Source organism: Passer montanus, unplaced genomic scaffold, assembly GCF_014805655.1.
Source record: "Passer montanus isolate IOZ18808 unplaced genomic scaffold, ASM1480565v1 scaffold72, whole genome shotgun sequence".
Lineage (NCBI taxonomy): Eukaryota > Metazoa > Chordata > Aves > Passeriformes > Passeridae > Passer > Passer montanus.
This window is the reverse complement of record NW_024372370.1, coordinates 3,854,905-3,882,737: the sequence shown is the minus strand read 5'-3', so window position 1 is coordinate 3,882,737 and position 27,833 is coordinate 3,854,905. Positions and strand designations below refer to the sequence as shown.

At 41.6% G+C, this 27,833-nt stretch overlaps 1 protein-coding gene across 3 annotated transcripts; it reads right to left on the bottom strand.

Annotated features, from left to right (window-relative positions):
• Positions 1 to 200: 200 nt before the first annotated feature.
• DCT (dopachrome tautomerase) lies at positions 201 to 27,833 on the bottom strand. Of its 3 annotated transcripts, none has more exons than XM_039730443.1 (9): positions 27,721 to 27,833; positions 17,521 to 17,755; positions 9,226 to 9,525; positions 7,685 to 7,785; positions 6,428 to 6,594; positions 4,618 to 4,797; positions 4,377 to 4,512; positions 2,677 to 2,878; positions 201 to 775 (listed from the first exon to the last, which is right to left on the bottom strand). In XM_039730443.1, exons 1-9 carry the CDS (start codon positions 27,772 to 27,774, stop codon positions 594 to 596), a joined length of 1,557 nt encoding a protein of 518 aa, XP_039586377.1. In that variant the 5' UTR covers positions 27,775 to 27,833; the 3' UTR covers positions 201 to 593. The 3 variants fall into 3 exon arrangements, with proteins under 3 accessions (XP_039586377.1, XP_039586378.1, XP_039586375.1); XM_039730444.1 differs by lacking the exon at positions 27,721 to 27,833 and adding an exon at positions 19,342 to 19,394; XM_039730441.1 differs by lacking the exon at positions 27,721 to 27,833 and having other exon boundaries at positions 17,521 to 17,821.

Here is a 27,833-nt window from a genome sequence, read left to right as displayed (position 1 = left end):
CTGGAGTTTTGGACTTTACCTATTGCTGTCATCAACTTTATTGGAAATAACATACAAAATTGATCATGTTTCTAAATAAACTGTAACCAGGGTAGTATTTTGTCAAATAACATTTTGTCAAACTGCATGAAACATTATGAACCTTAAAACAAGACTATGTTATTCAGAATATTTATTGATAACTGTAAAATAATCTATTATTCAACTATACATGTACAATTAATAACTTTCAGCACATCTCAGCTACTAAATGAAATCAAGAACACATTGAGGTGAAAAATTATCTTGGTTATTCAAGCTGGTTTTCTCCTATTTGGATTCTCAGCTGTCTTGATCTAAATCTATAGAGGATGATTTACAAGTGTCACACACTCCAGATAACATTTAGTCATGAGAAAAATCTAGCCTGACTTGGGCCTTTCTTATACATACTCAGAGACTTCACACATTACAATTCACAAGATAACGGGGAAAAACCTGAATGAGAACAATTTAGTCAGCTGTCAAAGGAGTTCATGATAAAGTCTCAGCTAAGATACCAGTAAGGCAATCAAGGTCACTTCCTACAAGAGCAAGCAAAGAAAGTGAAGGCACTAGGCCTCTCCCATGTACTTCTTGGGGCTGAAGCTCACATTCATCAGGGGTTCAAAACCTCTTCTGTGCCTTCGGTGCTGGAAAAGTACAAGCAGCAGAACAAGCACGGCCAGAGCTACAAGTGCTCCTCCAATTGTGGATCCAACCATGATAGCCCATGCTTGGGTTTCGTCAAGGGAATCTGGAAATATGAAACAACTGAAGTGAGGACCACCTAAAATTCAATTTTGCAAATCACACAGAAGACCTAACAATTCCTTCATGCTGATAATTACAATTACTTGTGCAGCTTAGTGACCTACGGGCCACAGGCAAAATTCATAACTCACCACATAACTGAGACATATACCAGAGATGGAGATGTTTCCTGCCAGAGAAGTCTACAGCTGAATTTAAACTTCAACATTTCGTACAAATTTAAGTGTTCGGAATGGAAAAGATTAACACTGACAAGACAAAAAGACCATTCTTTCATCTAATTTGGCCAAAATTATGCATGATCTAAGAAATTCTTTCTATAGTGACATTTCGAGTCAGCTGCTTCCAAGCTATTTTGGTCAAGAGAAAACCCTCAAATTTTAAAGACCACAAAGCAGCCTACTGTCAAACTTTTAACTGAAAACACTACTTAGTGTGCTTCTGCTGACCAGCTCCAGATCGCATCTGCTGATTTTGAACCACTTCTGAAGAACCATTATCTTCAAAGATAACATTGCTCATTCCTATAATAACACTGCTCCACTTGACTAAATGTTTGTGTTTTCATTTATGCTTTCAGAAGTAAAAATTGCCTGCCCTCCTTTTCTGAAGAATGTTACATATACTGAGATGGCAATAATAATATTTGATGAAACAATCACCAAAAAAAAATAAAACCTCTCAAGAGAACTGCACATATTTAAAAGTTATTTAGATATATGTGTTAGAGGAGACAGTTGGCTAAGGGAGATGTCACACTGACTACAAAAGCAACTAAAAGTCTTGTGCCCCAATCAGCAGTCTTCAAAAAGGTCAAGTGCAATCATTCGAAAAATTAGTGAAGTCCCAAAATGGATTGTTTACTGCTTTATCACCTTTCAAATAAGAACCAGCAATGTATTAATATATGTTTATTTCCAATGTGATTACCTGAAGTATAATTAACAAATTATTATTTTAGCTGAAAGAGAAGGGTTTGAATGTAAAAGCTGTATTGTCTGAACATAGGCTATGCAGACAGGGATAGATACACTCCTTCACAAAGAGCTAAAAATTTATTTAAGTGTGAGTCAGAGGCCACAGAGTCACAAGCTACCCATGTTTCTCTCTGGATGCCTCATGCCAAAGGGGCATCCACATTTGCAAAGCAGGAGTGGGGGACAGTAATACCAAAGGGAGGAAAACTTAAATTCCGTAAGAGGGGAAGTTTAAATTTTCAGGGAAAATTCTGGAGATGTCCTTGAGAAAAGCACTGCAGAAACAGCTAGTATGCCTCCACAAATCAGGGCCCCCCTGCATGAATGCAGCCTGAGGGCAAGGGTTTCAATCTTTTGCAGTCTATAGACCTTTAAATAGTCTCCACAGATTAAAAACAGAGATGTATGGTAAGCATTTAGAAGAAATTCCTGCCCACACAGGTTAGATAAGCACCTTATGCCTCTCAGAGTAATACTGAAATGGAGAAAGAAATTACTCAGATTTAATCTTTGGAAAAGCAACTGAAGCATGGTTTTCATGCAGATCTTACTCTTCTGCTTTTAACAAATATTTTAATATCTTGTTGCAAAACTTGGATTTTCTGCATAAATACTTTGCTTTCTTGCTATTTTCTCTTTGTCTGATTTGTGTCAAGGGTAATTTCAAATGAATAGACAAACACTAAGGAAGATCCCAGCTACGGACATGGAAAATCTTTAAAATTGGGGGTTTACAACAAAAAACACCCAGGTACATCTCTCCAGGTATCCAAATATTAATGTTGGGCAGTGAGCCGGTGAATAGACCTGTGCATTTTGTGAAAGGTTCCTTATTTTATATTTTCCTGTGCCATGGAAAATGTGAGCTGTCTCATCACCTGCTCAGGAACAGCATGCTGGGACATACCTGGCAGGTCGATGGCGTAGGTGTAGCCGAGCTGCTCAGCAGTTTGGAAGAGCTGGTCGTTGGTCACCGGGGGGAAAAAGGGGACCATGTTATACAGCCGGTTGTGCCCGATGGGGGCCAGCTGCTCGGGCCAAGCCTTGTCAGGGGGCTTGAAACGCTTCATCCACTCATCAAAGATGGCATCAGTAAAGGAGTGAAGAACCTGCAAATCCAGGCATGGACATGTGCATTTATTAAGCTCTTTCAATCAACCGCCTTTAAAACATGGGAAAACAAGAGAGGTGGCTGGAGCTTTTGAAAGAGAGAGAAGAGGCTAATTTAATTTAGATGGGATTTACAGAATAGGGAAATCAGGAAAGCTCATGAGAAGACTAAACCGATCTTCTGCAGAATAGGAAATCAGGAAAGCTCATGAGAAGACTAAACCGATCTGCGTGGGAACTTTTGCTTTATACACACTTGTTGCTGCTTGTTCACAATAAGATCTTTCTCCAGACAGTTTAACACCAGCTGACATCAAATGGACAAGTCAGTCTTCTTCACAGGTGAGGAGCCACTCTACTCATTCAGGTGAATGTGCCTTTCAAAATTATTTTAACCTTTCTCGTCTGTGAACAAGTATGGAAAGTTGCAGGAAATTTTACTCCATCATGCTCATTTTAGAGCATGCGCCACCAGCTCCACAGGTGCAAGTGCTCATGGCTTTGACCAGGTGAGTTTATAGATCTAAAATTAACTAAAGCAGGAAAGTTGTTTCAGACAACTATTACAAATGTCTGAAACTAATTTCTAATGTATTCATGTTTTTTCAATTACAACCCTGGAAAAACCTTGGAAAATAATCTATAGAAAATAATATTTTCAATAATAAAAATAAAATAAAAATAATATTTAAAATAATAAAATTACAGCATAGTGAAATTAATTTCACTGTGTAAAAAAGAAAATAATGCAGGAATTAAAGAACTATTAAAGAAACAATCTGAAGAACCACTGCAAAAGTATTTGGACTAATTTCTCCAAAATAAAAGGTGGAAAATTTAAAGGTAAGAATAAAATATTTCTACATAATATATAGATATAATATATAAAGAATTTATATATGTAATGTAAACACTGTGGTTTAATCTAACAAAGAGGAGAATAAATTTGCATGAATTTACTAGAGGAGAAAAATGTATAAGCAGAGTTAACTACTGGCTTTTGCACAATGGTGTTTGTGCTGCTCATGGCAGTACTGCACTATTTCAATGCACCACTGAAATAATTTTCTTTCTATTTCCCAAGACACCCTGACTTCCTTTTAGCCTGTAAATTTTAAAACAAAGAAAAAACCACTCACCCTATTGCTTTAAAATAACTATCTCCACTTTCACCTTACCTTATTGCTGTAAAATAAGTTTTTGTTGTTGTGCAACATAAGCCATTAGATTTAGATACCACCTAATGAAATTATTCAAGGCAGCATGACTTGGAATAGCAGCTCTTCTCCCTAGAATCTTATTTTATATTTTACAAATTACCCTGAGATTTTTTCTTTTTATTCAACTTTTATGCAGGTGTGGCAGTGTTAATAAAAGATAAAGGATTCCTCCTTTTCTATTTAAATAACTATTTCTTAGGGAATTCACTTTACTTGTTCTTCAAATCCCTTGTGAGAAAGGTGCCTTTGTCAATCACGCTGGGGGTAAGTGACATACCACAAAGATGGGATCATTGGCAGCTGCGTGAGGGAGAGCACTGGTCCCATTCAGGAAAGAGTGAACCAGATTATGAAGGCTCAGCATGGGCGAGTCAAGGGCTCCATCTGGTTTATCAAAGCCCTCCAGCGCATTCCTGTGGATGGGTAAAAGCACCATCAAGTAACCACATTTTGCTGACAAATGTGCTCATAAAGAAAACCAGTGACCCAGCCAGCTCTAGAGGAGCTGAAGGACAAACCTGAAACTGAAACTGGAATTGCGGAAAAAGGGAGGTCTGTCGAACTCCTGCAGGGAAAGGCACCTCCTGACATCTTCCACAGTGGGTAGCTGCTCGCTGGAGCCGCGGGGCGGCCTCCGCCGCAGCGGCCCCTCATCAGTGCCATTGCACAGCGTGACCAGGCGGTTGTAGTCATCCAAACTGAGCGTGGAACAGGGAGAAGCACAAGTCAGAAGAAGGTGAGCACTTGTTTGTTGGCCTTTTTCCATACAGTACAAAGAGGCCTCGGCTATACGTGCGAGAGAGCAGAGGTTTGGGATGGACACCTCCTGGGGCAGATCAGTTCACCTCCCACAGCCTGGCAGGTGAATTTATTGCAGGACTGTCACCATGACATGGTTTTCTGTGGCTCTGCATCCTCCGTGGACCATCAGTCATTTAGACCAAAAGTTACCAGGTTCATCATCCACAGAGAGAGAATGCTTTCAAAAAAGCAAGCACAACTCCCATTATGCCTTCTCCCCTCCCAAGGGCTTTGGAAGAAGTTTTTGTCAGGAAAAGTAAAACGTAATTTTCAATTTTGAATTGACATCCTTTCAGTCCTGATTACAAACTATTTTTTAAACTCTTAACAAAAAAAGGAGAAAATTAGCTGAGAAAACAAAAGAAATTACAGAAAACAGGTTTTCACTTGCCATCTCTCATCCACTTTAGAAGAAAAGCAAGAGCAATGCATTGCATCCTCTTTTTTCAGGGCCTTCAAGAACAACCCGCTGTTGCAGGGGTTACCCAGTAACTAATGGGGAGCAAATCCTTTATACCAGGGAGAGAAAGAGGGAAGAAAAACAGTGTAACAGTGGCGAAACAAAAAAATCTGTTCTATTCAGTGTGAAATGAAACAGCATTTTCAGAAACTTTTGAAGTAGACAAAAGCTCTTCTCAGTTTAACCTTGGTGAAACAAAAGTTAGGTCACTTCAGTTTTCAAGAAAAAATCCAAAGCCCTATGTATCTTTGAGGAAAGAATAGGGGCAAGACTTAAAGCCAGCTGGTGCCTAAAGCTGGAATTTCAAATGTCTTTTTAGTTATCCAGAAAAAAAGACTATTTTGAAAAACCCTGAGCTTTTGGTACCTGTGTCTGACTAACTGCACACTGCCCCTGAGCTGAGAGAAGAATGATGTATGGGTATTGTAACCAACAGCATTTTATGTCTCAGCACCCTGATCCCACATCTGAATCCTCTGTCAAAGCCCTGCTCTCACACAAGTCAGCACATTCCCACAGGGAGCTGGCAGCAAGCTCCTGGCTGGCTCTGTGCTGTTTTTCATGTGAAATCTCAGATATTTGAAAGTCAATCCCCAAACTGCATTAAATATATCAGGGTTAAAGTCTCATCCAAAACAAGGTAGCAGACTTTCCAGCCTATCTCTAGCCTCCTATATGCCAAAACAATTTTCTTTTTCTGCTGCTGAGATCAGTTGGGTGTATGTAATATAGAACCAACACACAGGCATTTCTTTTTTAGAAAGATACTTGCCAGTTGGGAAACTCTTCAGAGTTTTGGCAGCCATAAATTCTCTAAATCAACTAAAATCCTGTATTTTTTAAAGATGATTTCTGGAAGAATCATCTTTAAAAAATACACTTCCAGAATATGAGAAAGTTTACACAGAACCATCTACTTTAAAGAAGACGGCGATCTTCAGCTTTAAAGAAGACATTTTGGCTCTTTTCCTGCCACTCACTCAAACTGAGAGAGCAGCCCATGCTGTCGATGCTGAATGACAGCAAGGTTTTGTCTATATGTGAGCTTGCCCTGGGTACTCCCCTACCTGTTACAAACCACCTGCCACCGGGAGAACCTGGAGCTCAGGTTGATCAGGCCCGGGTCGTCGGGCCGCGATGCCCCAAAGAGCTGGTCCGTGCAGATGTCACACTCGTTCCTGCCCGTGGCGAAGTTCCAGTACGGCAGCGCAAAGGACTCGTTGCCCGTCAGGCGCTGCAAGGGACAGAAATGTGTTAGTTGGGAATCAGCTCCAAAGGGAAGAGAAAGAAAGGGACTCCTTCAAGCTCTTTGACTGGATATTTCACTGAATATTCAGCTTTTCATTCTGCATTTCAACTACCTGCATTTCACAGTGCCGCTCCAACTCCTTCCAAAAGATTGTGGCATTAAATCAGTCCAAGCAAAGACACTGTCACTAGTTTCCCTACTGTGAGACTGCACTTCTTTTGGCCATGTTAGGCTTTCTGCCAACTCAGAGACCAGGCAGGAGAGCAGGAGCAGAGATGAATTGAGCCTTAAGCAAGTAACAGGCTTTGAGTGATGTAAGTGGGTAATGGGTAAAATTGTGCGTGTGGTTGGCTTTCGTTCCAGAAAACTGGCCCTGGGGAGGAATCTGAACTTGTGTTAATAGGGGAGTACAGTGCATTTGATTGAGCTTGCTTGCCAGATACAATTTCACACAAGCAAGATCCTGCAGCTATTTTGATAAGCAACCATTTTCATTAGAGATCTGTAAGGCTGAAATACGGCAACACTGCCAATATAGAAGTCATGCAAATGGAAATGAGTCTATGCTTCTGAAACTGACTCTCAGGCACGTTAACATATATTAGTTTAAAAGGCATATTGCTAAATATATGTATGTATTAAATGTATAATATGTCATATTTAAGGGGAGTAATATTTAGAGCTTTCATAGGAAACAGCAGAGGTTTCATAGGAACAGCATCTTCAACATCAGCCAACAATATCTGTTTTACATGAAGGTGTTGCTTCAATTTTATTAATAAATACTGTTACTTTACATCTTCTATCCTCTGTCATGGAGATGAAAGGAAAAAAATCTCCATGATAACCTTCACATCACTGCTCATGGTGAGAAACCATTCAGTCCTCAGCACTCAGAAAGCACTAATTTCACTTAAAACAAAACAAAACAAAACAAAATTATCAATGAGCAAATACTCCTGGGATTTTGCATGGGAAACTATCCTAGGAGGTAGCTTATCCTTGGCTGGCTCAACAAAGTGACAGTGCAAAAGAGAGAAGCTGTGCAAGGAAAAGGAAAGGCTGTTCAACTAACCTGCAATTCCCTCTCCAGCCACAGCAAGTGGTACCTATGCCAAGTAACAAAGGCAGGTCCTTGGTGGGAGAAATCAATACCTTTGAAGGGGCGGCCAGGACCTACAAAGGGATGATAAAACAAGCATTTAGGCATCAAATGAGGCTGGAGAGAAAGACATCACTTCCTCTTATTGCCTGGAGTGGAGTTAAACAAGAACCTTCAGCTCTGCGTCTTTGAAAAAAAGTGAACACATCAGAAGCTACATTACTTACTTGGGACAAGTGAAACAAACTCCTCTGTGGATATTTGCTTCAATGCTTATCAAAACTTCACATTCCCTAAAAAGCTGGATATTATGAAGATTTCTTTTCACTTTGGTGGATTTTGACTTTAAAAAGCCATTTTACTTTCTAAAACCCTATCTCCTTGCTAATATGTGCATTACCTCATTCTCTTGCTCAGCTGCAAGACTTACACCATGTAAGACTTACACCATATATCTATCAAGAGAACCTCAGCATTTTCCATGCCAATAGTAATCCAGAATCCTTTGCCAAATTTCTTCAAATTGTGCTTGTTATTTCTTGTACAGTGTTTTTGCTGGGTGAGAGGTGAGAGGCTTCAAACCACATATGGATTTGTTTATCACTGTAGAAACCTTCAACCCATATATGCATTTATTTACCATTGCAGCAGCGCTAGAAGTTTCCCCTTTCCCTTTCCACATGAATGTCCTGTCCCCTGAAGAACCTTTGCTCACACTATGCCAGAGGCTGATTCCTTCAGCCCTGCAAAAGGGAGCTGTGTCAGAGGGGCAAACTGAGTGATACCCACTTCAGAGCAGCAGTCGCCCTCCAGCAAGGAGATAGACATGGGCTATTCAGCCTGCACATGGGACTGCCAGGTAGAAAAGCCATCACTGGTTGGTGCACCTCCTACAAGAAGTAGACTTTGTGAAATGGGGCTGGTATAGGTACTTCTGTCTAGAAAAGAAATGAGGCCTAGGAATCTGAATTTGGGAGAAAGCATGGGGTTAGATACCCAAACCTCTAATCTAACCCCATGGGATTTGCCTGACTATCCACCCCATGGATAGTCAGGCAAATCCCATCATTGGGAACTTGGTGACTTGCTGAAAGCCACAGAAAGCAGTAGCACTCTGATCCTGAATATCTCTGCATGGCCTGTGGCTTCATCACTGCAGACCCCCTTTCCCACTGCCACTGCATCTACCTTGTCCTATGGACTGGGAACGTCTTTTTGAAGTCAGTCGCTGCATGGCCACACTTCAGTTCACTCAAATGCAGACTGTGCATTGCTCCCTGTCAGACTGAAGATGCACCAGGAGTGCAACTGGTATGCTCCAGCTGCCATGGGGTGTGGGACCAGACCATAGCAGGTCCAAAGGACATCTCCCTTGAGTACTGATGGCCACCAGCTTCTCACCACCAACTGTTTCACTCCACAGCTCTGTGCCTACTACTGGGACCCTTGTTCAGCAGTGGTATTTTCATCCTTTTCTTTACCTGCAGATCCCATTGGAAAAGAAAAGCACTTACCCAAGAGTGTGTCTCTGACTGAGTAGTAATGAAGCCAAACAAAGTAGTTATAGATACTGCAGTTGGCAATCTGTGGTTCCTGTCCACTTGGACCAAGCAGACTTCTCCAATGCTGAGTTGCAATGACATAGTCCGGGTGAATGGTTGTCTTGGCACGGTCTAGAGCATCAAAGAACTGCTCTCGCTCCTCTGCTGTCAGGGAGTGGATGTCCTTCCTGACAACTGCTGGCTTCCTCCTGTTGCATTCAGGGCCGGTCCAGCCAAACTTGCATTCACCACAGTTGTACCCACCAAAGTTTCCTGGATCAAGAGGGTACAATCAGTCATGATATTATGAATCAGGGAAAACTAACAGTACAATGTAGAAGAATGAAGAATTAGTGCTCTTCTTCCCCAGAGATGCCAGTTCCTGGAAAGGACAGCAGCTGAGCAGACTTGCAGCTTTGCCAATTGACTAACCAGAAGGATGACTGGCTCGATTCCCAGAGCCACAACAGAGCCAAGAATCACAGTCAGCCAGCTGGGGAAGTGCTGGGTAATGGGCTTGACGCCCTGAGGTGCTCAGAGCTCTGCAAAGTCCTCAGGCACGTGAGGACTCCCACTGAACAGAGAGCTGAGCAATTGAGGTTAAGCCGGTGATGAAGTGCTTTGCTCGACTGGCTCTCAAGTACTCCTGTACTTCCAGGATCAAACCCAAACAGGGTCAGTTCACATGGATCCTTAAGCTCAGAAAAAAATCCCTAAACAAAACAGTTCTCTTAAGAACAAAACTTATGTGAAACTAGTGCCTCTTAACAGTGTATCTGGGGTCCAACACAAACCAGGACAAGCACCAGGGCTGCTGCTGGTCACACTTTAAACATTATTAAATAGTGCTGCAATAACAGTCTGAGAAACACTGCACTACTGTCATTCCCTGCTGGCATCAATCCTAAGGCAAGTAATCAGGTCTGCTCTAGGATATTAGATCAGACTCTCTGATGAGATGGAAGAGCCCAGGAAAGCAGAGCTTGCTTTAAGTGTGGCAGACAGCTGGCAGCAGCAGAAAGTCCCCACTGGATCTTGCTCCCCCGTTTCTGGGGGAGCCAAGGAACATCCAGCCATTCCCGCAGTACACACCTGCCCCCTGCCTGTGTGCTGGCAGGCTGCACCAGTGTGGGACATGGGGCAATCTTGCCAGGGGCAGGGGGGAGCAGATGGCAACAGGGTTCCTCTGGGATCTCCACACTGCTGTCAAAAATCTGCACTGACTCCTTAACCTGTTCTCAACCTCCCCTCCAACTCCCCACACACGCATTCCACAACAACCATGACAACTGTTTTCCAAAATGCCACCGAATCTCACTGCTCACCACACATATTGGTCCTGGACTAACACAGGGATGAGGAAATATCTTATGAAATTTTCCCAGATGGGCAGATGTCCCTAGGCTGAAGGCTTGAGCCTATGACCAGGACAGCAATTAACATTAAACCAAGATTTCAGACTGTTGGAGGCTCCAGGGCTTATTACCAAATTCAAGGTTACAAGGGCTGTTACCACCAAGTCCATGAAGCTTATGTCTAGCTTTTAGGGTAAGAGCTGCTGAAATGTAAACATCTGTGGCAGACTCCTGTGAGACCTGCAAAGGATATATGGGGACTCTTACTGCAGAGTTTGGACCAAATGTAGGTTGGTTATGGTTGCTTCAGAGCCCCTGAGATCCCTAAGTTTACATGTAGTCATGAAGCTGAGGATCAGTGCTCAGTTTAGGGACCACAAGAATGAATGCTTCATTGGGGTTTTGGATCATGCACATCCCAACGGCATCCCATGAGGGCCATTTCCAAATATATGGTTTATATTTTGGCATGAAGCAAGTAGAAGCAGCTGGGTTCAGCTGCCATATTCCAGCTATGAGGGAAGGCACCCAAAGCCAGGGGTCTGAACTGGCTAAAGGGGATGAACACATACACCAGAAAAAGCAAGTAGGTTGTAGTTATGAAACCAAGCAGATTGTGTGGGTTGTATGGACTGGGGCAGGGGGGTGGTAAGCAACATGGAAGATTTATTTGATCACAGTACCCTAAGGGTCCCATCAGAACAGCACAATTATTGCAATTACTGTTATCAATTCAGTATACTCCACTATCTGTGTCTTGTTCATTCTTCATGACTCAGCCTATTAGGGCCCATCACAGACTCCAGCCTGAACTGACCAGATGACAAATATTAAGAATATCTTATGACATTGCCTAGTTAGGTCATGTATACTGCTCAAGTTTCAGTCATGGACCACGAACTTCTGGAAAGCACCTATTGACCCCTCACACTCAGGTACAATTCAATCCTTAAGAGAAGGAGGAAAAAGCAGGAATTAACCATGAAAAGATGTGTCAACAACCTCTTTTAAGATTGGCAGTTATTCCTCCAGTCATTTAAAGGACCCATTTACTCACAATGCTGGATAAGCACTAACAGAACCAGAGGCAGTGCAGGACCAGGTTTGTGCTGTCTGGGTTGGTACCAGAACAAGACACTCTCAGTCACTTGAGTCTCTCATGGTGCCTATTCCTCTCTCAGGAAGGGCCCTTGGGAATCTGCAGGTCTTGATGCCTGAAATCATTTCATCAGACAATATCTGTATTTTAGGTATACTCTATGCACCTCCTCAGGCTCTGACAATTTGCAAAGGCCTGAAATTATGCGTTATCTTCATGGGAAGATAGCTTTCCTCCAACTGTATGTATCTGGAGCCAGGTGGACCAGTGACTTGTCACCTGCTTCCCTCAGGCAGGTACTAATTAAATCCAATTGATGCTCTGCAGGATTGTCTCCCTTAACCACCCTATCTACGAAGGAATCCAAGGGCTCCATTCTTTCCATCACTTCCCCAGTGATTTTTCTATGGGGCATGAGCTTTTACTAAGTGAGGAGGACTGCAGTGGAGACTTGCAAACAGGAGACAATTTCCAGGCAAAGGGGTATTTCACATTGCAATATTTCTGCCAATTGTGTTGAACATTTTTGTCACATCCTCAGGTCTATTTGGCAATGTGTCATTGTCAGAAACACACAAAACCACAAAACTTCATTATGTCAAAACTTGCTTTTTGCCATTTTCTTTCAACAGGCTCTATGTATCACAGGACTGCCACTATGCAGCAGCTGAAATGGCAAGAAAATGATGGAGGTCTATGGGATTTCCCATAATTCAAAGATAAATTACTGCAGTAATCAGACACATCTTTTTTATGACCTACCCAAACCCTTTTTCAGGATTTGTTTCTAAATCATTCTGCCAGGCCACTGATCTGGAAATTATGCATTACTGTTTCCAGAAAGTTCATTTACTGCCATGTGCACTTCCCACATGACAGCATTGTGAAATGCTGGTCTCTTAACCTCCCTGTCTGCTATGCTAGTGATGGTGGACTTCAATGGTACAGCTCTATGAAAGCAGGAAAAATAATCTCCTGTTAGCAGGATATAGTGCCCAGTAGATATTTTCAGTAAGGCAGTGAAACCCTTTCAAGATTCTTTTGCACACAGGAACTCTAGAAACATGCAAGGATTCATGCCTTAGCATTATTTCACCTTCAGTGATTAACACATAGTGCACAACCCCCCCTGAGGCTCTGCCAGGGACAACTGAGATTATTATCATCTCTTGTGGTTTCCAGAGAATATAGTGTGGGAGGTCATTCTGGTACACAGGAAGGAGATCAAATCACTCCCGGCTTCCACTGTTTCCAGGAATGTCCACTGTACTGCCGCTGGTCAAAATATCATCTGTGTATTCTCCATTAACCCTTTTGTCTGGAGATGGGATCACATGTCTGGGGAGCTGCCTTCTTCTGTGCTCAATCTCAGCAACACTTAAAGTGCTTTTTCTCAGTCAAGTTGGGTGAATCTGACTGTTTCTGTAGGTACTATGGCCATGCTACTTCTCCCAGTGGGTCAATCCATGGGCATGGCACTGAGAAGAATACACTTATGACCTGTCACTTGGTATGTGCTCACACACATCACTGGTGTATGCTAACACCAGTCATCACACACCACTGTAGCTGCTTCTCAAGTCTGGGCGTTGCCTGAGCTCATGGATTTTCTACCTCTTAGTGGTTGTAACATGTGGTTGGCCTTCAGTCACCAAACATAACACAAATTAATAACTTCATCAACTTAGTGTCTTTTCTTCCATAAAAATGAACCCACTCAACACTTACCATCTTCTGCCTTGTTTTAGTGCACCAAGATGACACCCAGGCAGCTGCCATGCCTCTTCCTTCTATAGAGACCAGTTCAAATTAATGCCCATCATTTATTGGATGGGGAGAAAGGACTCCTTTCCAGACTTCTTTAGCTATTGCATTAAAACAGAAGTTACATTGGATTTGGAACACCTGCATACTGCAATTTCTCAGGGCTGGGATCAGGACTGCTAACATGTGGAACAAATGGATAGCTCTTCTCTCTTTTCTAGCTCTTCATTTGGACACACTCACAGGCTGTAGGATGTGGAAGATCTGTACCTACACTGGATTTAATAGGATCATCAAGGGATGGCTATAATTTAGTATTGTCCCACAGACACATTACCCTACAACATGTAAATTAAATTTATTTTGTAACCACTTCAAAAGCCCAATTTTTACTTCACGGGGTAGCCACCATATCAGTTATACGTCTTAACTGATAATTTGATTACAGATAAAGAATAGATGTTAAATCATCTGTCCCCAGCTTGAATATATTGCACAGGAATTCAAAAGGATTTTCTTTCTTTTTCTCAAAAAACTTCAATTAAAAAATAAAGTTCAGCACATGCCCATATGTAAAACTTAGAAAGTAGAAGGAGAAAAAAAGAATGATAATTATGTTTAATTCCTCAGTGAACTCAAACTACGTCATTGTTTAATCACTGTCACAATCTGTACTAGCCACCACATGACTGACTGCAGTGGTTTTTCACAATAGTCTTCTGTACTGAGTTTTTAAAATGCTACACCAGATCTGTATCCCAGCAGCACAATGTTATCGTTTGGAACTCAAAATAGCATTTAATTCACAAGTCTTCTAAAATAGTTTTCTTCTAAATTAAATCTCACTATCTCACTGAGACACTGCTTTGTTGTGTAAACAGCTACAAGTCCCAATATTCAAGGTTGGACTCTCGTATCCATCACTTGGTCTAATTCAACACGTACACCTTAAAAACAAATTAGCACATTTCCCTTCACACACACTGCACGCTGTCAACATCTGTCAGGAATTTCAGTTTAAGAATTTATATAAATTGAATAATATGAGGGGCACCCAAACCAATTGTAAAACACATTCAATGGATTCAAAACTGAAATAAGTCAAGAACCAAAAACTCTTTGCTACCTTCCAACTACATTCATGCCATAACCCCATATTTTTTACAAAGATGATATTTTTGCTGCAACCAATACATTGACTGGAATGTTCAGGATCCTGACAACAAACCTGCAATTGTTTATTGACCGTGGCCTTTGGCACAAAAAGTGGAAAGCAAAGCTGGAGCTTTCTTTTGTTCTAATCTTATTCTATTTGTTCTCAGTTAAAGAAAAACTTATGCATTATATCTGCTGAAGACTAAAAATGGAAAAAAAATCAACTGATCCCATTTAAGGCATTCATCCATATTTGTGTTTGGGATTTTCTTTTTTCTTTTTTGTTTGTTAGGCTATTTGGGAGGAAGGGGCGTCCATAAATATTCAGTATCCAGACCTGGACAGATATGACATTAAGGTATTTTTCGTCAGTGAATGGCTTCAATAAATGGAAAAATTTTCAGTTTCTTTTCTCCTTAGATACTAAGCTTTTAGCAAAAAGCAAAATTTATTGTAAAAACTGCAGAATCCCACCATTGGAAAATCTCAGCCCCTGTTCCTCACCATTCCTCCAGTTTCCTTACCACATAGCCATCAGCTACGTGACACGTTCAGTTTGCCCTGTCTAACCAAATAATCAGCTACATGGTTGTCGGATTTCCCATAGCTTATCATTCTAAACTATAAAGATGCAACACAACAGTTTATATTGTTAAAGTGCAAGAAGGAGCCTTGGTGGGGTTGGAGTTTGCACAATACAGGAACTATTCCAAACAGGCAGTTTGCAATTTGGAAAATAAGACACCGTAATAGCAGAGATATGTGCTGTTCCATGTCCCTTTGAATGGGCATGTTTAATTCCTGTTACCCTATGTTACCTAGCATTATGTTACACAGGTAGCAGAGCTCTGGATGCCTAATGAATACCACACATCACACCACGTACAGCTGGTGTGCAGACAACCAACCAGTGTATTAAACCAAGTGGAAAAAAACCCACAAAAACCCCTATAATAGACACAGAGCCACGATCACCAGCATTGTAAAAGCATCAAATCTAATTCAAATCCCAGACAGCTGTGAACTTCTTAGCATTCTCCCAGAAATGGTTTTGCATACAGCATCAAGCAGAGTACAGCCCAGGAAAGCTTTCTGAAAATCATGCTTAAGGATATGTTTCACTTACTGTTCTATCACTGGTATATTCAGATTTTTAAGAACTGCAAGGAGAAAGAGGAATCCAAGTGATTTAAAGAGACAAGGGAAGCAGCCAGCTCAGAAGAAGTAAAGCTAAAGGAAAGGACAGCACATTCTGCTCATGTAACTTGGGATCCACTCCTGCAAACATCAAATACCAGTGCTTATCTCTACTTGGACAAGAAAATTAATGCCTGCCTATGCAGAGCATGTCTGTCTCCACTGCTCTTCAATTTACTCCCAGGTTTTGATGCTCTAATGACTTTAACTGAGTAAATATTGATGCATTGCCAATGTGCTCCAGTGTTCTTCTGACACAGGATCTGTGTCTGTATGTGACACCTGACTTAAGTTTTGGAGAAGAACATTTATATAAGAACCTTTAAGAAAAAAAAATGTGCATCCAATTTCTTTTTTTTTTTTTGCAAACCATCTTGAAAAGTCCTTTCGCACAAGCATTTGAAATCCAGTCAAAGAAAGAGATAAAAACTGATATAAAGCCTATTATACTATAGGCTAGTATACTATAAAGTATAGTATACTATAAAGCCTATTATTATTATTTTGAGGAGTTTTGGTAACACCATGTATCCATTTAAGTCATCTGCCACTACCTCTCTGTTTCCAGTTGATAACTGCACTGGAAAATTTAACCTCTTCAGCTGAAATTCTCTGCAGTGCTGCCTTCCCAGACTGACCTGGGCTTTCTTGGCCAGTGCGAGCCAAGGTATACATTTTAGACACACCAGTTCAGCTCGTTGCATCAGGCTGATGCAAAGCAGTTTATTCTTCTCATGTTAGAAAATTCAAACTTGATGTTTTCAACAAGAAATCCCAGGTTTCATTTGAAATGTGCCTAGAAAGAGACTTCAGTGCCTATGATGTGCCTTTTGCCCTACTAGTGGTGCCATCTCCTGCCTGCCCTGCACAGAAATCTGGGCTGAGGCTGCAGTTCTTGCTTACTTTAGCCCCTCTTCAACCAATGCTGTTGCTGAGAAAGGGTCCTGTCACCTCATTCTGTCCTGAGCTCACCTTCCTGCTCACTGCCTCCTGCCAGCATTAGGGAAGTGGTCTCATTAGAATCTTATCCCTTTGGCCAGGTTAGCCTTCAAGCACATCTCCTCCCAGATCCGTTTCACCTCCAGCATGCAAACTCAGGAGCCCATGTAAAGTCACTGTGAGAAGTAGCAGCTGGAGATGGATGAGGAGGAAAAGGATGGGATGGCCTCTTTGGTGGTTGTACCGACACACATTGGATCAGTGTAAGATGTAAATTTAGTTAACACACCTGGGAAACACCCTGGCCTGACGTGGGGAGACTTTCAGTGCACAGGACTGTGTCATGCTGCAAAGTACTCATCCGTGAGGAATAAAGCTTCAAACAACGCACACTGATCCAGGTTCAGTGCACTGTAGGTAGCAGTGACAGAGGTTTGAAAGCAGCACTGAAGGGTCCAAAACCCTGTGGAGAAAGGGGATTGCCGGCCACAGGGACAACTCCATGGGTAAAGAGGAAAACACGAAAGTTCACATGAGAGAAAACACTTTGACCCTGCTGCTCTGAAAAAGTACTAACAGTATTTTTTCATATCATGAATACTTCCATATCACGAGTACTTCCATATCATGAATGTAGAAGAACTTTTCAGATAATGGTAATATTTGAAGCCTTCTTGATGCTTTATACCACCAGGAATGTCTATGGCCTTTGGAGCAGACCCCTCCATCCCCATCCCCTCTCCCCAGCACCCATCTCACCTGTGCAGTGACAGCTGTAGTTGAAGAACTTGAGGGGCCACCGTTCACGGTCATCCACATTTTGGAGAGTGTAGGGGCCACTCCAGGGCTGAGTGTCTGCCTGCACCTCCTCACACCGTCCCCTGCCCTGCAGGGACCCGCAGATATTGCCTGGCTCTGTCCCCAGGGCCGGGCAGCAGCGTTTCAGGTGAAGGGCTTCCACCGTCATGCAGGCACGGGGAAACTGTGCCTGTGCCTGTGGGGGACAGCAGCAGGTCAGGCAGCCCAGCCCAGCCCAGAAAAGCCACCTCAGAGCTCCCATTACTGCTGTTTGCCTCCCTGCTGGACCTGACTGCGAAGAGCAGGGAGCTGTGCACGGTGGGACAACCTGGCCTCACCACAGCTCCATGCCCCAGCCAACCAGGATAATAACCCTTGCTGCTGAGGATGCTGGTGTTGGGTGTTTGTTTAATCCCAGCCTCTAATTGCCTCGAATGCAGTTCAAAAGACGGGTGCTTTGACTCTGTGGTGCCTGCCCAGCAGCCACGGCTTTGAGCAGGGTTTATATAGAGGCTGGGAGAAGCCCTCATTAGAGGGATTAGCACAGCACAAATCCTCGTGTTTTGCACATGACATCAAGGGCAGAAAAGATGCCAGTGTGAGAGCAAGGCTCTGGCAGCTTGTCAGGAAAGTGAATGCCTCAGATTTATTTCTCCAAGTCTTTTATGAGCTTTGAGAAATTGATGGTCTTGTTTCAGCTGAGGTGGCTGGAGAAAGACATTTATTCTTTTAATCAAAACCCTATAAACAGATGATAAATAGAAGAGGAAACCTCTTCCCTTTTAGTTCATTCACTGCAAGGCAATACTTTCCATTAAAGCAATAGCAGTGGCAAAGTAACTGGAGGCGCAGAGGATAGAGATCCACGATTAACAAAAATTAATAAATGTTGTAATATAAATTTGGGGTGGAGATTCCACCTGCTAATTGCTGAACTTTAGTTCTTGCACTGAAAACATCTGAGTGGCAAGTGGGGAAGGGTTTCTTTTCTAATAGCCTTTTTGCGTGCAAAATTAATTATTTAATTATTTTAAAGAGTGAATGGTCCTTATTTGCTCTGTAATCCTTTCCCCATCATTACACCAGAGGTTGTTGTAGAAGTGGTCTGGCTGTTAGACTTGCAGAACTGTCACAGCTGAGCATTTATTACCCACCTGACAGGAGACAGTCTATGAGATCAATACACACACCAGACATGCACTTAAGTGGTTCTGTTCAGTACACTGACAAAAATATCTTTTAAAAGCTCCTAGTATGCAACAGTTCTTGCCCTCAATGCAACTCCTACAGCAATAAAATTAACAAACAAAAATGAAGTAGTGATAAGTGATTCCGTGAGTCTGAAGCAATAGCTATTAGTGCAGATCCACCATGTTAAATAAAAACTGGCAATTCCCACTGCTTCACTGAAAGCTTTCACTACCTTCCCCCTCCACCTTCCCCAGCTCTGTTGTTTAGCCATTTTTATAAGCATATATAATGAAAAAAACCATGGTTGTGTAAGTGGTATTCAATACTTCCACGGATGTTCAACCTCATCATTCTGCTACAAAAAGTTTTTGATCAATGAAGCAAATTATTGCCATCAGGTAGCTAAAGAATTCATCCACACCATGGACACTGTCATCAGCACTTTTAGGTGCTCAGATTTTTATATCAAAAACTTGTTTGACAGACAAACTGAAATATGATTCTACCTCATTTATGGAGGCATAAAGCATATTAGCAATACCATGTATTCTGAAATGGGTTTCAACTCACCTCACTTTGGATTCAATTTACCTGGAACTGGCTTTTGTCTGCTGCTCTTGACACAACGTGTGAAAAAGACCGAAAGTGTGAATAGCTGCTGAAAAAATATGTTGAAGAAGCTCAGGAGTTATAAAGGAAAGAACTGGCTCAAAAACCCTCTGGAAAACACTCCTCTCCATCTTACTCAGCATCCAAATGCTTCTCTCTGCTGCGTGAAGGATCTATGTTAGACAATGTCCTGTACCAAAATTACCCACATAATATCTGAAAGCAATTAAAGTAAACACTCACTTATCAGCATTGCCAATATGAAATCAAAATATACAGATAGCATTCAGCTAACCAATCAAACCCCTAAACTGGTGGGTCTATGTGCAAAATATGTGTCCAAGCAACCATTTTAATCAAAGCTGGCTCAATTCAGACACTGATAGGAAGGTTTCTACAGCTACTTGAAACCCTATATGAGACAGAAAGAGTAAGCACAGAGAAAGGTGAGGTACTGAGGCAGGCAAGATAAGGTAAGGCAAGAAAATAGGTTTCTAATGTAGTACATGAGGAAGGAGAAATCTGCTATTTTCAGAGAAGTTGTAGTGTGGAAAAGGAACAGCAGGTAGAGGATGACATGGAAATTACTTAGTTTGCAGGGAAAATAAAACTGTGAGTAGAAGAGCGGCACGTGTAGATTTTATTATGATTACTTCCCTCCATCACAACCACATAATTCTACAACACCGGGAGCACACTACAGCATGCAGTCCTGGCATGGATGTAGCAGTAGTCAGTAGTATCTTGTCCTCAGTAATGCCTTAGCATTTTAGGAGTGCCTTCCCTGGCTGAGGGGGAACACCCAGACAAACAGAAGGATGCACAGATCCCACATCCTGGCATCACTGCGTCACCAGCAATGGTGGTTTTCTGCTGCTGCATGACACGCCATGAGGAACACACTGAAGAAAATTACAAAAAGACAGTTGTATTTCTATTAGTCACTGGAAAACAGCAAGTATTGTCCATTCTTTAGTGTGTCACTACTGAGAAGTTCCTCTGTTTTTCTCATGCAATCACACTTCAATAAAGGAGCTGTTGTTGAGGCTGCACAGAATCAGCACTATACCAGTTTACAACTGAGTACCCTGAATGACTTTCTATTTACTACTGAGTTTCACTATGTCTTGAAAAATGGGTGGTGCTGTGTGTTGGCATTACTGCCCTGAAGCATCAAAGGACTTTTCAGGCAGCAAATCTGAGCATATGAGCCATGCCAATGATCCAAACTGTGACTGCACTCCCTTTTCCACGAGCACTGGGCTTGCATGCCACAGTTTGGCAGATGGGGAGCTACAGGAGTGGATTCTGTGAGAAGCTTCTAGAAATTTCCCCCATGTCCAAGAGAGCCAAAGCCAGCTGGCTCCAAGACAAGCCCACCACTGGCCAAGGCCGAGCCCATCAGTGAAGGTGGCAGCACTTTGGGGATAACAGATTTAAAAGGGGAAAAGAAATTACCGCATAATGGCAACTGCAGACAGAGAGAAGAGAAAATATGTGAGAGGGACAGCCCTGCAGACCCCAAGGTCAGAGAAGAAGGAGGGGCAGGAGGTGCTCCAGGTACAAGAGCAGAGATTCCCCTGGTGCAGCCCATGGGGAGGCAGCTGGGACCCTGCAGCCCATGGAGGTCTGGGGGGACCAGAGACCCTCCAGCAGCCTGGGGAGAACTCCACACCAGAGAAGGTGGGTGCCTGAAGGAAGCAGTGATCCTTTGGGATGTAGGCTCCTGGCAGGACCTGTGGAGAGAGGAGGAGCCTGTGCTGTAACAGGGCTGCCAGCAGGACCTGTGACCCTGCAGGGACCCACACTGGAGCAGTCTGCTCCTGCATGACTTCACCTGTGGGGAGGACTCCTACTGGAGAAATTCATGGAGGACTGTCTCCTGTGGGAGACACCCCAGGCAGAAGCAGGGGTAGACTGTGAGGAGTCCTCCCACTGAGGCAGAAGGAACAGAAGAGACATGATAGACTAACCACAGCTCCCACTCACTGTCTCCCTGCACTGCTGGTGGGGAGAAGGCAGAGAAATTGGGAGTGAAGTTAAGCCCAGGAAGGGGGGAGGTGTTTTCAAGATTTTATTTCTCATTGCCCCAATGTGATTTGGCTGGTAATAAATTATACTAATTTCCCTGAGTCTGTTGTGCCCACAACAGTAATTGCTGAATGATCTCTCAGAAATTGGGAGTGAAGTTAAGCCCAGGAAGGGAGGAGATATGAGGGGAGGTGTTTTCAAGATTTTATTTTATTTCTCATTGCCCCAGTCTGATTTGACTGGTAATAAATTACACTAATTTCCCTGAGTCTGTTGTGCCCATAATAATTGCTGAATGATCTCTTCTTGCTCTTATCTCAACCCACAAGCCTTTCGCTACATTCTCTCTCCCCTATCCTGCTAAGGAGGGCAGTGACAGAGTGGCTTTGGAAGGTGTCTGGCATCCAGCGAGGGTAAACCCAACATACCACACATCTCAGCTACTGGATCAGGCTACCACACCTGAAACTGTGTTCAATTTTTAATTACCTTATTTAGGATTTACTGTGAAAGCACAGATAAATAGCATTTCAGCTACCTTGTTGTCTGGATTCATGCAGAGGGTGACCCCCTACAGAAAACTTCTCAGCCGGTCATCAAAGGCTGGCAAAGAAATATATCCATATGCCAACACATTTTTGGGACAAATACATTCACATATTTTTGTGGCAAGAGAGGAAATAAAGAAAAAGAATACTCAAATGTACAGGCAAAGAAATCACTAAACACAATTCACACAAGTAATACAGAATTCCTGAGTAGTAAGTAGGCAGCAAGTTCACTTTTTTTTTTCTCAATGACACTATTGTTTCTCAGGCTCCTTCTACTGTACTCAAGCACAGATTAGTATCAAGCCAGAAAAGTATTTGGCCTTTGGAATTTTGGAAAGAATTTTGGTCAAAATAAAACATTCTACATATAAACTGGTGTGGAAACCAGAAGAATTATATAAACAGAAGAATAAATAAATTACACAATAATTCATAATTACTCTAGAGATAACAAGAAAGATCATTTTATAAGGAAACCTGTAGCAGAGGTTTTCAGACACCTGTTCATGTTCTACGTTTCCACAATCTCCTAACAATCTTATATCTTTGGGATCTTTCAACAAAATCTACAGCCCTGTCACCACCTTACCCTTTGTCTCCCTGTCCACTTTGTGGGAGAATGCGGCCAAAGTCTGGGAATGTCAAAGCAGCTCTGAATATCTCATGATCCTGCCATTGCACAGAAGCCCTCTTCATATGAACAGTCTCATCATCTCCTGGCTTCTCATATTTAAGTTATTTATCCAGTCCTTTCCTAATGCATGGAATTATTTTCCTGAAAACCAATTTATATGCTACAACATGTTCACGTGTTAGAAGAGAAGAGCAACTCAGAGAACAATATGCATGAGAGGTCCACATTTAGACAGAAGAATTCCCCCCAGATTCTTCATGGATTCCTCACCAGGACTTGTGGTCCAGATGAACTCGCCTCCCAGAAGTCTGGAGCTGACTGCAGTGGGAATTCCTCATTGCTTAAAGACACACACAGTTCCAAAGCTCTGAATTTGCCGGCACTTTGCTTCTCCTCTCCCCAAGGATTCATGCTAGCTGAAGCATGTACTCTGCACAACTTGCATCGGAAGGTCCTACACTCCTACACTGCTTTGGTACAGCACATGCCTGTGTCAACTCTGCCAGATTTTTCCACAGCCTTAAGTAAACATTATTTTCAGACACATTTTTACACTTTTAAGTCAGGTGTTGACTTACTGTGGTTTTATTCATTTCTCTCTGAGATAATGATTGAGCACTTCCATTTCTTTTGTAAGATCTTTCTTTCATCCTACCCCTTCATTCAAGATGTCTGACAAACTTCTTCAGTGACCACGACTGAGTTGGTCATTGGTTTATGAGACTCAGTACTCTATCACTTCCCAAATAAACAAGGACAATTTTTCCAGTGCCCATATTATGTAGGAACATGGATATAAGTTTAAGCCATTTATAATTTAGATAAAAACAAGGCTGACTGGCAGATTAAACTGCTGCTGTGGTGACCACCTACCCAAAGACAGTTTTATCTTCAGAATTATTTAATCAGATTCTAGCCTGGGCTTACTATAAAGGCAGTCATAGAATATAAAGTAAGATTCACTAAAGGAAGCCAGAATCTGGAAAGTAAGAAAACTAAATCTCTGTTACCCTGATGTTCACCAGCACTCTATGAAGGGAAAGAAGCAACTCCAGGGAACAGCACACCCCATTCTCAGACAGGCATCTTAGCAGTCTTCTGTCCTAATTTGTCTACCTTGATCTTAAAAGGAGGTGAGGGTGACTAGTTTGACTTCGGACAGACACTGAAATTCTAAATGTCACTTATATCAAATGAATGTCACTAAATGGTTTTGGTAGGGGAGGGCCTGATCGACATGGAGTAGATTTAGCCAGTTTACAAAATATGAAGCGAAATAAGTAGGTCTCTTGTCTCAACAATTCAGCTATGCAACAAGTTGCCTTGTCATAGGGGAAGAAATATTAAGAAGGAAATACAGATCTGACTGTGTACTACATTAAAAAAAATTTGAAAGATAGGACAAGCATTTGAAATAATATCTGAAATTACAGAGTCATAGTGTATTTGGTTTGGAATCTTATATTCAGCTTTCCAGAGCCTGATCCAGAAGACATTCTTCTCTCACAATTTTTATTCAAAATACTAATGCTACTAGTTATCCCAACAGAAAATATAAAATGGAATAAAATGTATTCAACCCTCATGTCATGTGGCCTAAATTCCAAGAACATTGTGGACAAAGTAATGAATGCTCCCTTGCTTTAAGCAAGAGGATGTGTTTATGTACATTTAAACAAAAAATATAATGTTCCCCGTGGGGTTCACCGAGGGATAAAGATAGCATTGATGACCTTAGCAAGACTGAAGGCTAAACTTTCACTTAACTGCCCCAAATTTGCCTTGGTAACTGTACCATAAATTCAATAGTTCTACATATAATAGAATAAGAGTGCTATATTACCAGAAAAGCATAAAGTAGGAACTCTGGAATAAATCACTGAGAAAAAAAATAAAAAGGAGGAGGAAAAAAAAATCACAGCCCAAAACTCCCAAGGAATGGGATCAAATGAGGTTCCTCAGCATAACTCAAACAGGATAAAGCTCTCCTAAACTGCTCACTCATGGGGGAACAGGGGAAATAAAAGACTTGAATGTAAACTATCGGATTCTAGAAATGTATCATCAGCTGAAAATTGTTGTTGCCTTTTTAACTGCATTTATTTCCCAGAAAATTGAAAAAACACCATTCTAGCTCTTCTACAGGACCAGAAACCAAAGAGATTACAACTAAGATTTGTTATTAAAAACATAAAAAATCTAAATGTGACTCCTGATTCATGTTTTCTAAACCCCTTGTATCTGTAACACTATGCAAATAAATGGGATTTACCAGATGTCTGTAAACAGTGAAGGAGACAAAGTCAGAAATCTTTCAGTCAAGATACAGAAACAAATATTTTCTATTAAACAAACCAAATTTTTAATCCAAAGAGAAGGAAATTCTACTGCCAAGAGGTAGACAAGACAGTAACAAATATCAAGTGCAGAAATTCCTGCAGGGACAAGGAGGAGACTTTTTAAATTATGTAGATGTGCAGCTCAGGGGATGTGGAAGAAAAGGAGGAGCATTTTGCACAAGGAACAGCTGAACTTGAGCCTACGGACAATACCAGGCACAGCAACTTTGTCTCACCTGTCACCATCATATTTTCTGGAAAAATCCCTTTGCCAGGATTTCTCCTTCTAGGAAGCTGAGAAGCCTCAGAGAAAAATGAAAACAATTATTATCTGATTTGCTTCTCCTGTGTTTTGCTGCTTTGGAATGTGTTTGGACATTGTTTACCAACTGGTGATTGTTTCATTGGTTTCATGTGAATTGTTTTTGACTTATTGGCCAATTATGGACAAGCTGTGTCGGACTCTGGAAAGAGAGTTACAGGTTTTTCATTAGTATCCTTTTAGCCTTCTGTCTGTATCTTTTCTGGATTCTTTAGTATAGTTTAGTATAGTATACTTTAACATAATATAATAAAATAATAAATTAGCCTTATAAGGACATGGAGTCAGATTCATCATTCCTTTCTTCATCTGGGAACCCCGCAAACACAAGACCCACTACTGTCAGAAATTCCAAATAGAGGTATTTCACATTAAAGCTTTAAGCTTCTTCATTATTTGTCGTGTTCCATGACTGCAAGTTGTTGCAGCCTGCAGCAGAGCTAGAATGTGAGATATGCCTTTCTCTGATCCCCTCCTTCTGCCTCAGTTTTCATTCACTTAAAACAGGAGCCAAGGATGACCATGCAAAAACGATGTGAACCAAATCCACCAGATTTTGAATCTTTGTCTAAGGCTGAAAGCACATGAAAAGTTTTTTTTTCCTCTGAATCCCTGCCAGGTATCAACTTCAGTATTAGGTGTACATTTAAGAAAGCATATGTGAGTATATCTGTAGTAGCAGAGAAGCTTCCCAGTTGCAGAAAAGGAACTTTGTGACTAAATCATAAAGGCCTAGTTTGACAGCCTGTATTTGAGTCCTAGCAGGGAGTTTATCTTGAGGTAAGAAGCTGATAGAAAAATAAATAGAAATGTTTGCTGGCAAGAAGAGGCCTAGAGTGCAGAAAAAAAAAAAAAGATTGTGTAGAGAAGGTACAGCTGAATGAAAAAATGCCTGAATACTCTGTGACAAGCAATAAAGCAGAAACACTTGAGGTTATTTTCACAGAACCTGCCAAATCGCATTAGAAATCTGCATCAAGCCCGCAAAATCAAACAGACAGGAGTTAAAAAGTTCCAGAATTGAGGTTATCTCTTAATTTTATCCTCTTCTTTCACATAAGACTTCAGGCCATACTCAATGTGTGCAACCTAAATCCCACACCAAACAAAAAACGAGATTTTCTCCTCACTCTTCCCATGGCTACCACCATTACTATTTCAGTGCTCCACAAAATTTCTGTTTAACGTCACAAAAGCTCTGAGATTGGAACTGCCATTACAGGTAATATTATCTTTATCAATAAAATAGAAATATTAGACACTAACATAACACATATTTGTCATAGATCCTTGTGCCTGGGTGCTCCTCCCAAAAATCAGACCCTTTGAGGGGTGAGGTTGACCCACGCCCTTCCTGGCCCTCCAGGAACTCAGAAGCAGAGGGGATCAAACCTCCAGGGCAGCACTGGGAGGTTATAGCCAGAGCACTGCATAAAAGCAGCCCTTTCATGGCAAATGACCTCGGGCAGAGCTGTCTCTCAGGGTGCTAGAGCACAAGCCAAGCAGAGAGTCAGCGGTCTGACACCCAAGCTTGCACTATGACTCTCTTTTATTCAGCAGTGTGAAAAAGGCCAAAAGGTAAACAGCCCTTCTCTGGTTTTGCTTCTTTGATACATATCTGCAGGAAATTAATATCTCCCTAACTCTTCCCCAAAGCAGTATAAAAGTCTTTGATGAATAATTGAGCACTTTTGGCAAAAAAAAAAAAAAAAAAAGCTACTTAACATTTCCTTCCGTCCCTGAGTACTCAAGTATGCAGTCTTAATGTTATTTCAAAACCTTAAAAAACCTTTAGGAAAAATAGTAGTATAAGCAGTTACACTACCCCTTATATGTCTTATCAGTAAGGATCTAAGTAACACTGCCCTTTGCAGTAATAAGATATTAATCTGCAGTGAGTGTTCCTTGTATTGGACAAGTAATTCCATATCAATGTTTGTTGTGATTAGAAAAGGACTAGCGACACCTTCTCATGAAGAGATGAAAGCTGCTGAACAGGGAAGTAAAGGAGATGTTTATTGCTGCGTTTTGCACTTGTGACATCAATATTGAAAGTCCTTCTTCTGTGTATTGTTCTGGTGTCAGTGTATTTAAAAGGTCACCAAAAAAAATCACCGGAAAGCAGGAGAAAATGTCTTAAAGACACAAAGAATTTAATTTCTTTAGCTTACCAATACAAAGATGGGTGCTGACTTGACAGTTTCGTGATGACCAAAATGCCAGGTACCAAGAAAGATCTCTGATTTAGCAGAGAAAAGGTTTAACAAAGGGTAGGTCCAGATTAAACGTATGTATTTTTTGAAATTGCAATAAATTGCCGAAGTCAACCAATGTACTGTCCTCCTCTTCATGTCTTCAAATCAAAACCAGACACCCTCCTTAAAAATATGCTCCAGAAAATCCAAGTTATTTTTCTCAACTTACAAGTAAAGAAAGGAACGGGAAGACACAGATGAACGGCAAAGACTAGCTGACATTAATTACCGGCTTTCCTGGCCTTTCCTTTGGCTTTTTGTGCTGTAAAATACTTTCAGCCATCTATTGGCAGTAGAGGAGCAGTGAGGTCCGGCAGGATTTGGACTGCGCTTCAGATTTTG

Excerpts from the sequence above, each read along its gene's own strand:
- DCT (XM_039730441.1), bottom strand. The coding sequence starts at position 17,821 with ATGGGAGCTCTGAGGTGGCTTTTCTGGGCTGGGCTGGGCTGCCTGACC. Across the intron at positions 7,786-9,225 it reads AGTCAGAGACACACTCTTGG|GTCCTGGCCGCCCCTTCAAA; the intron begins GTAAGTGCTTTT and ends ATCCCTTTGTAG. Across the intron at positions 2,879-4,376 it reads CCAATGATCCCATCTTTGTG|GTTCTTCACTCCTTTACTGA; the intron begins GTATGTCACTTA and ends CTGGATTTGCAG.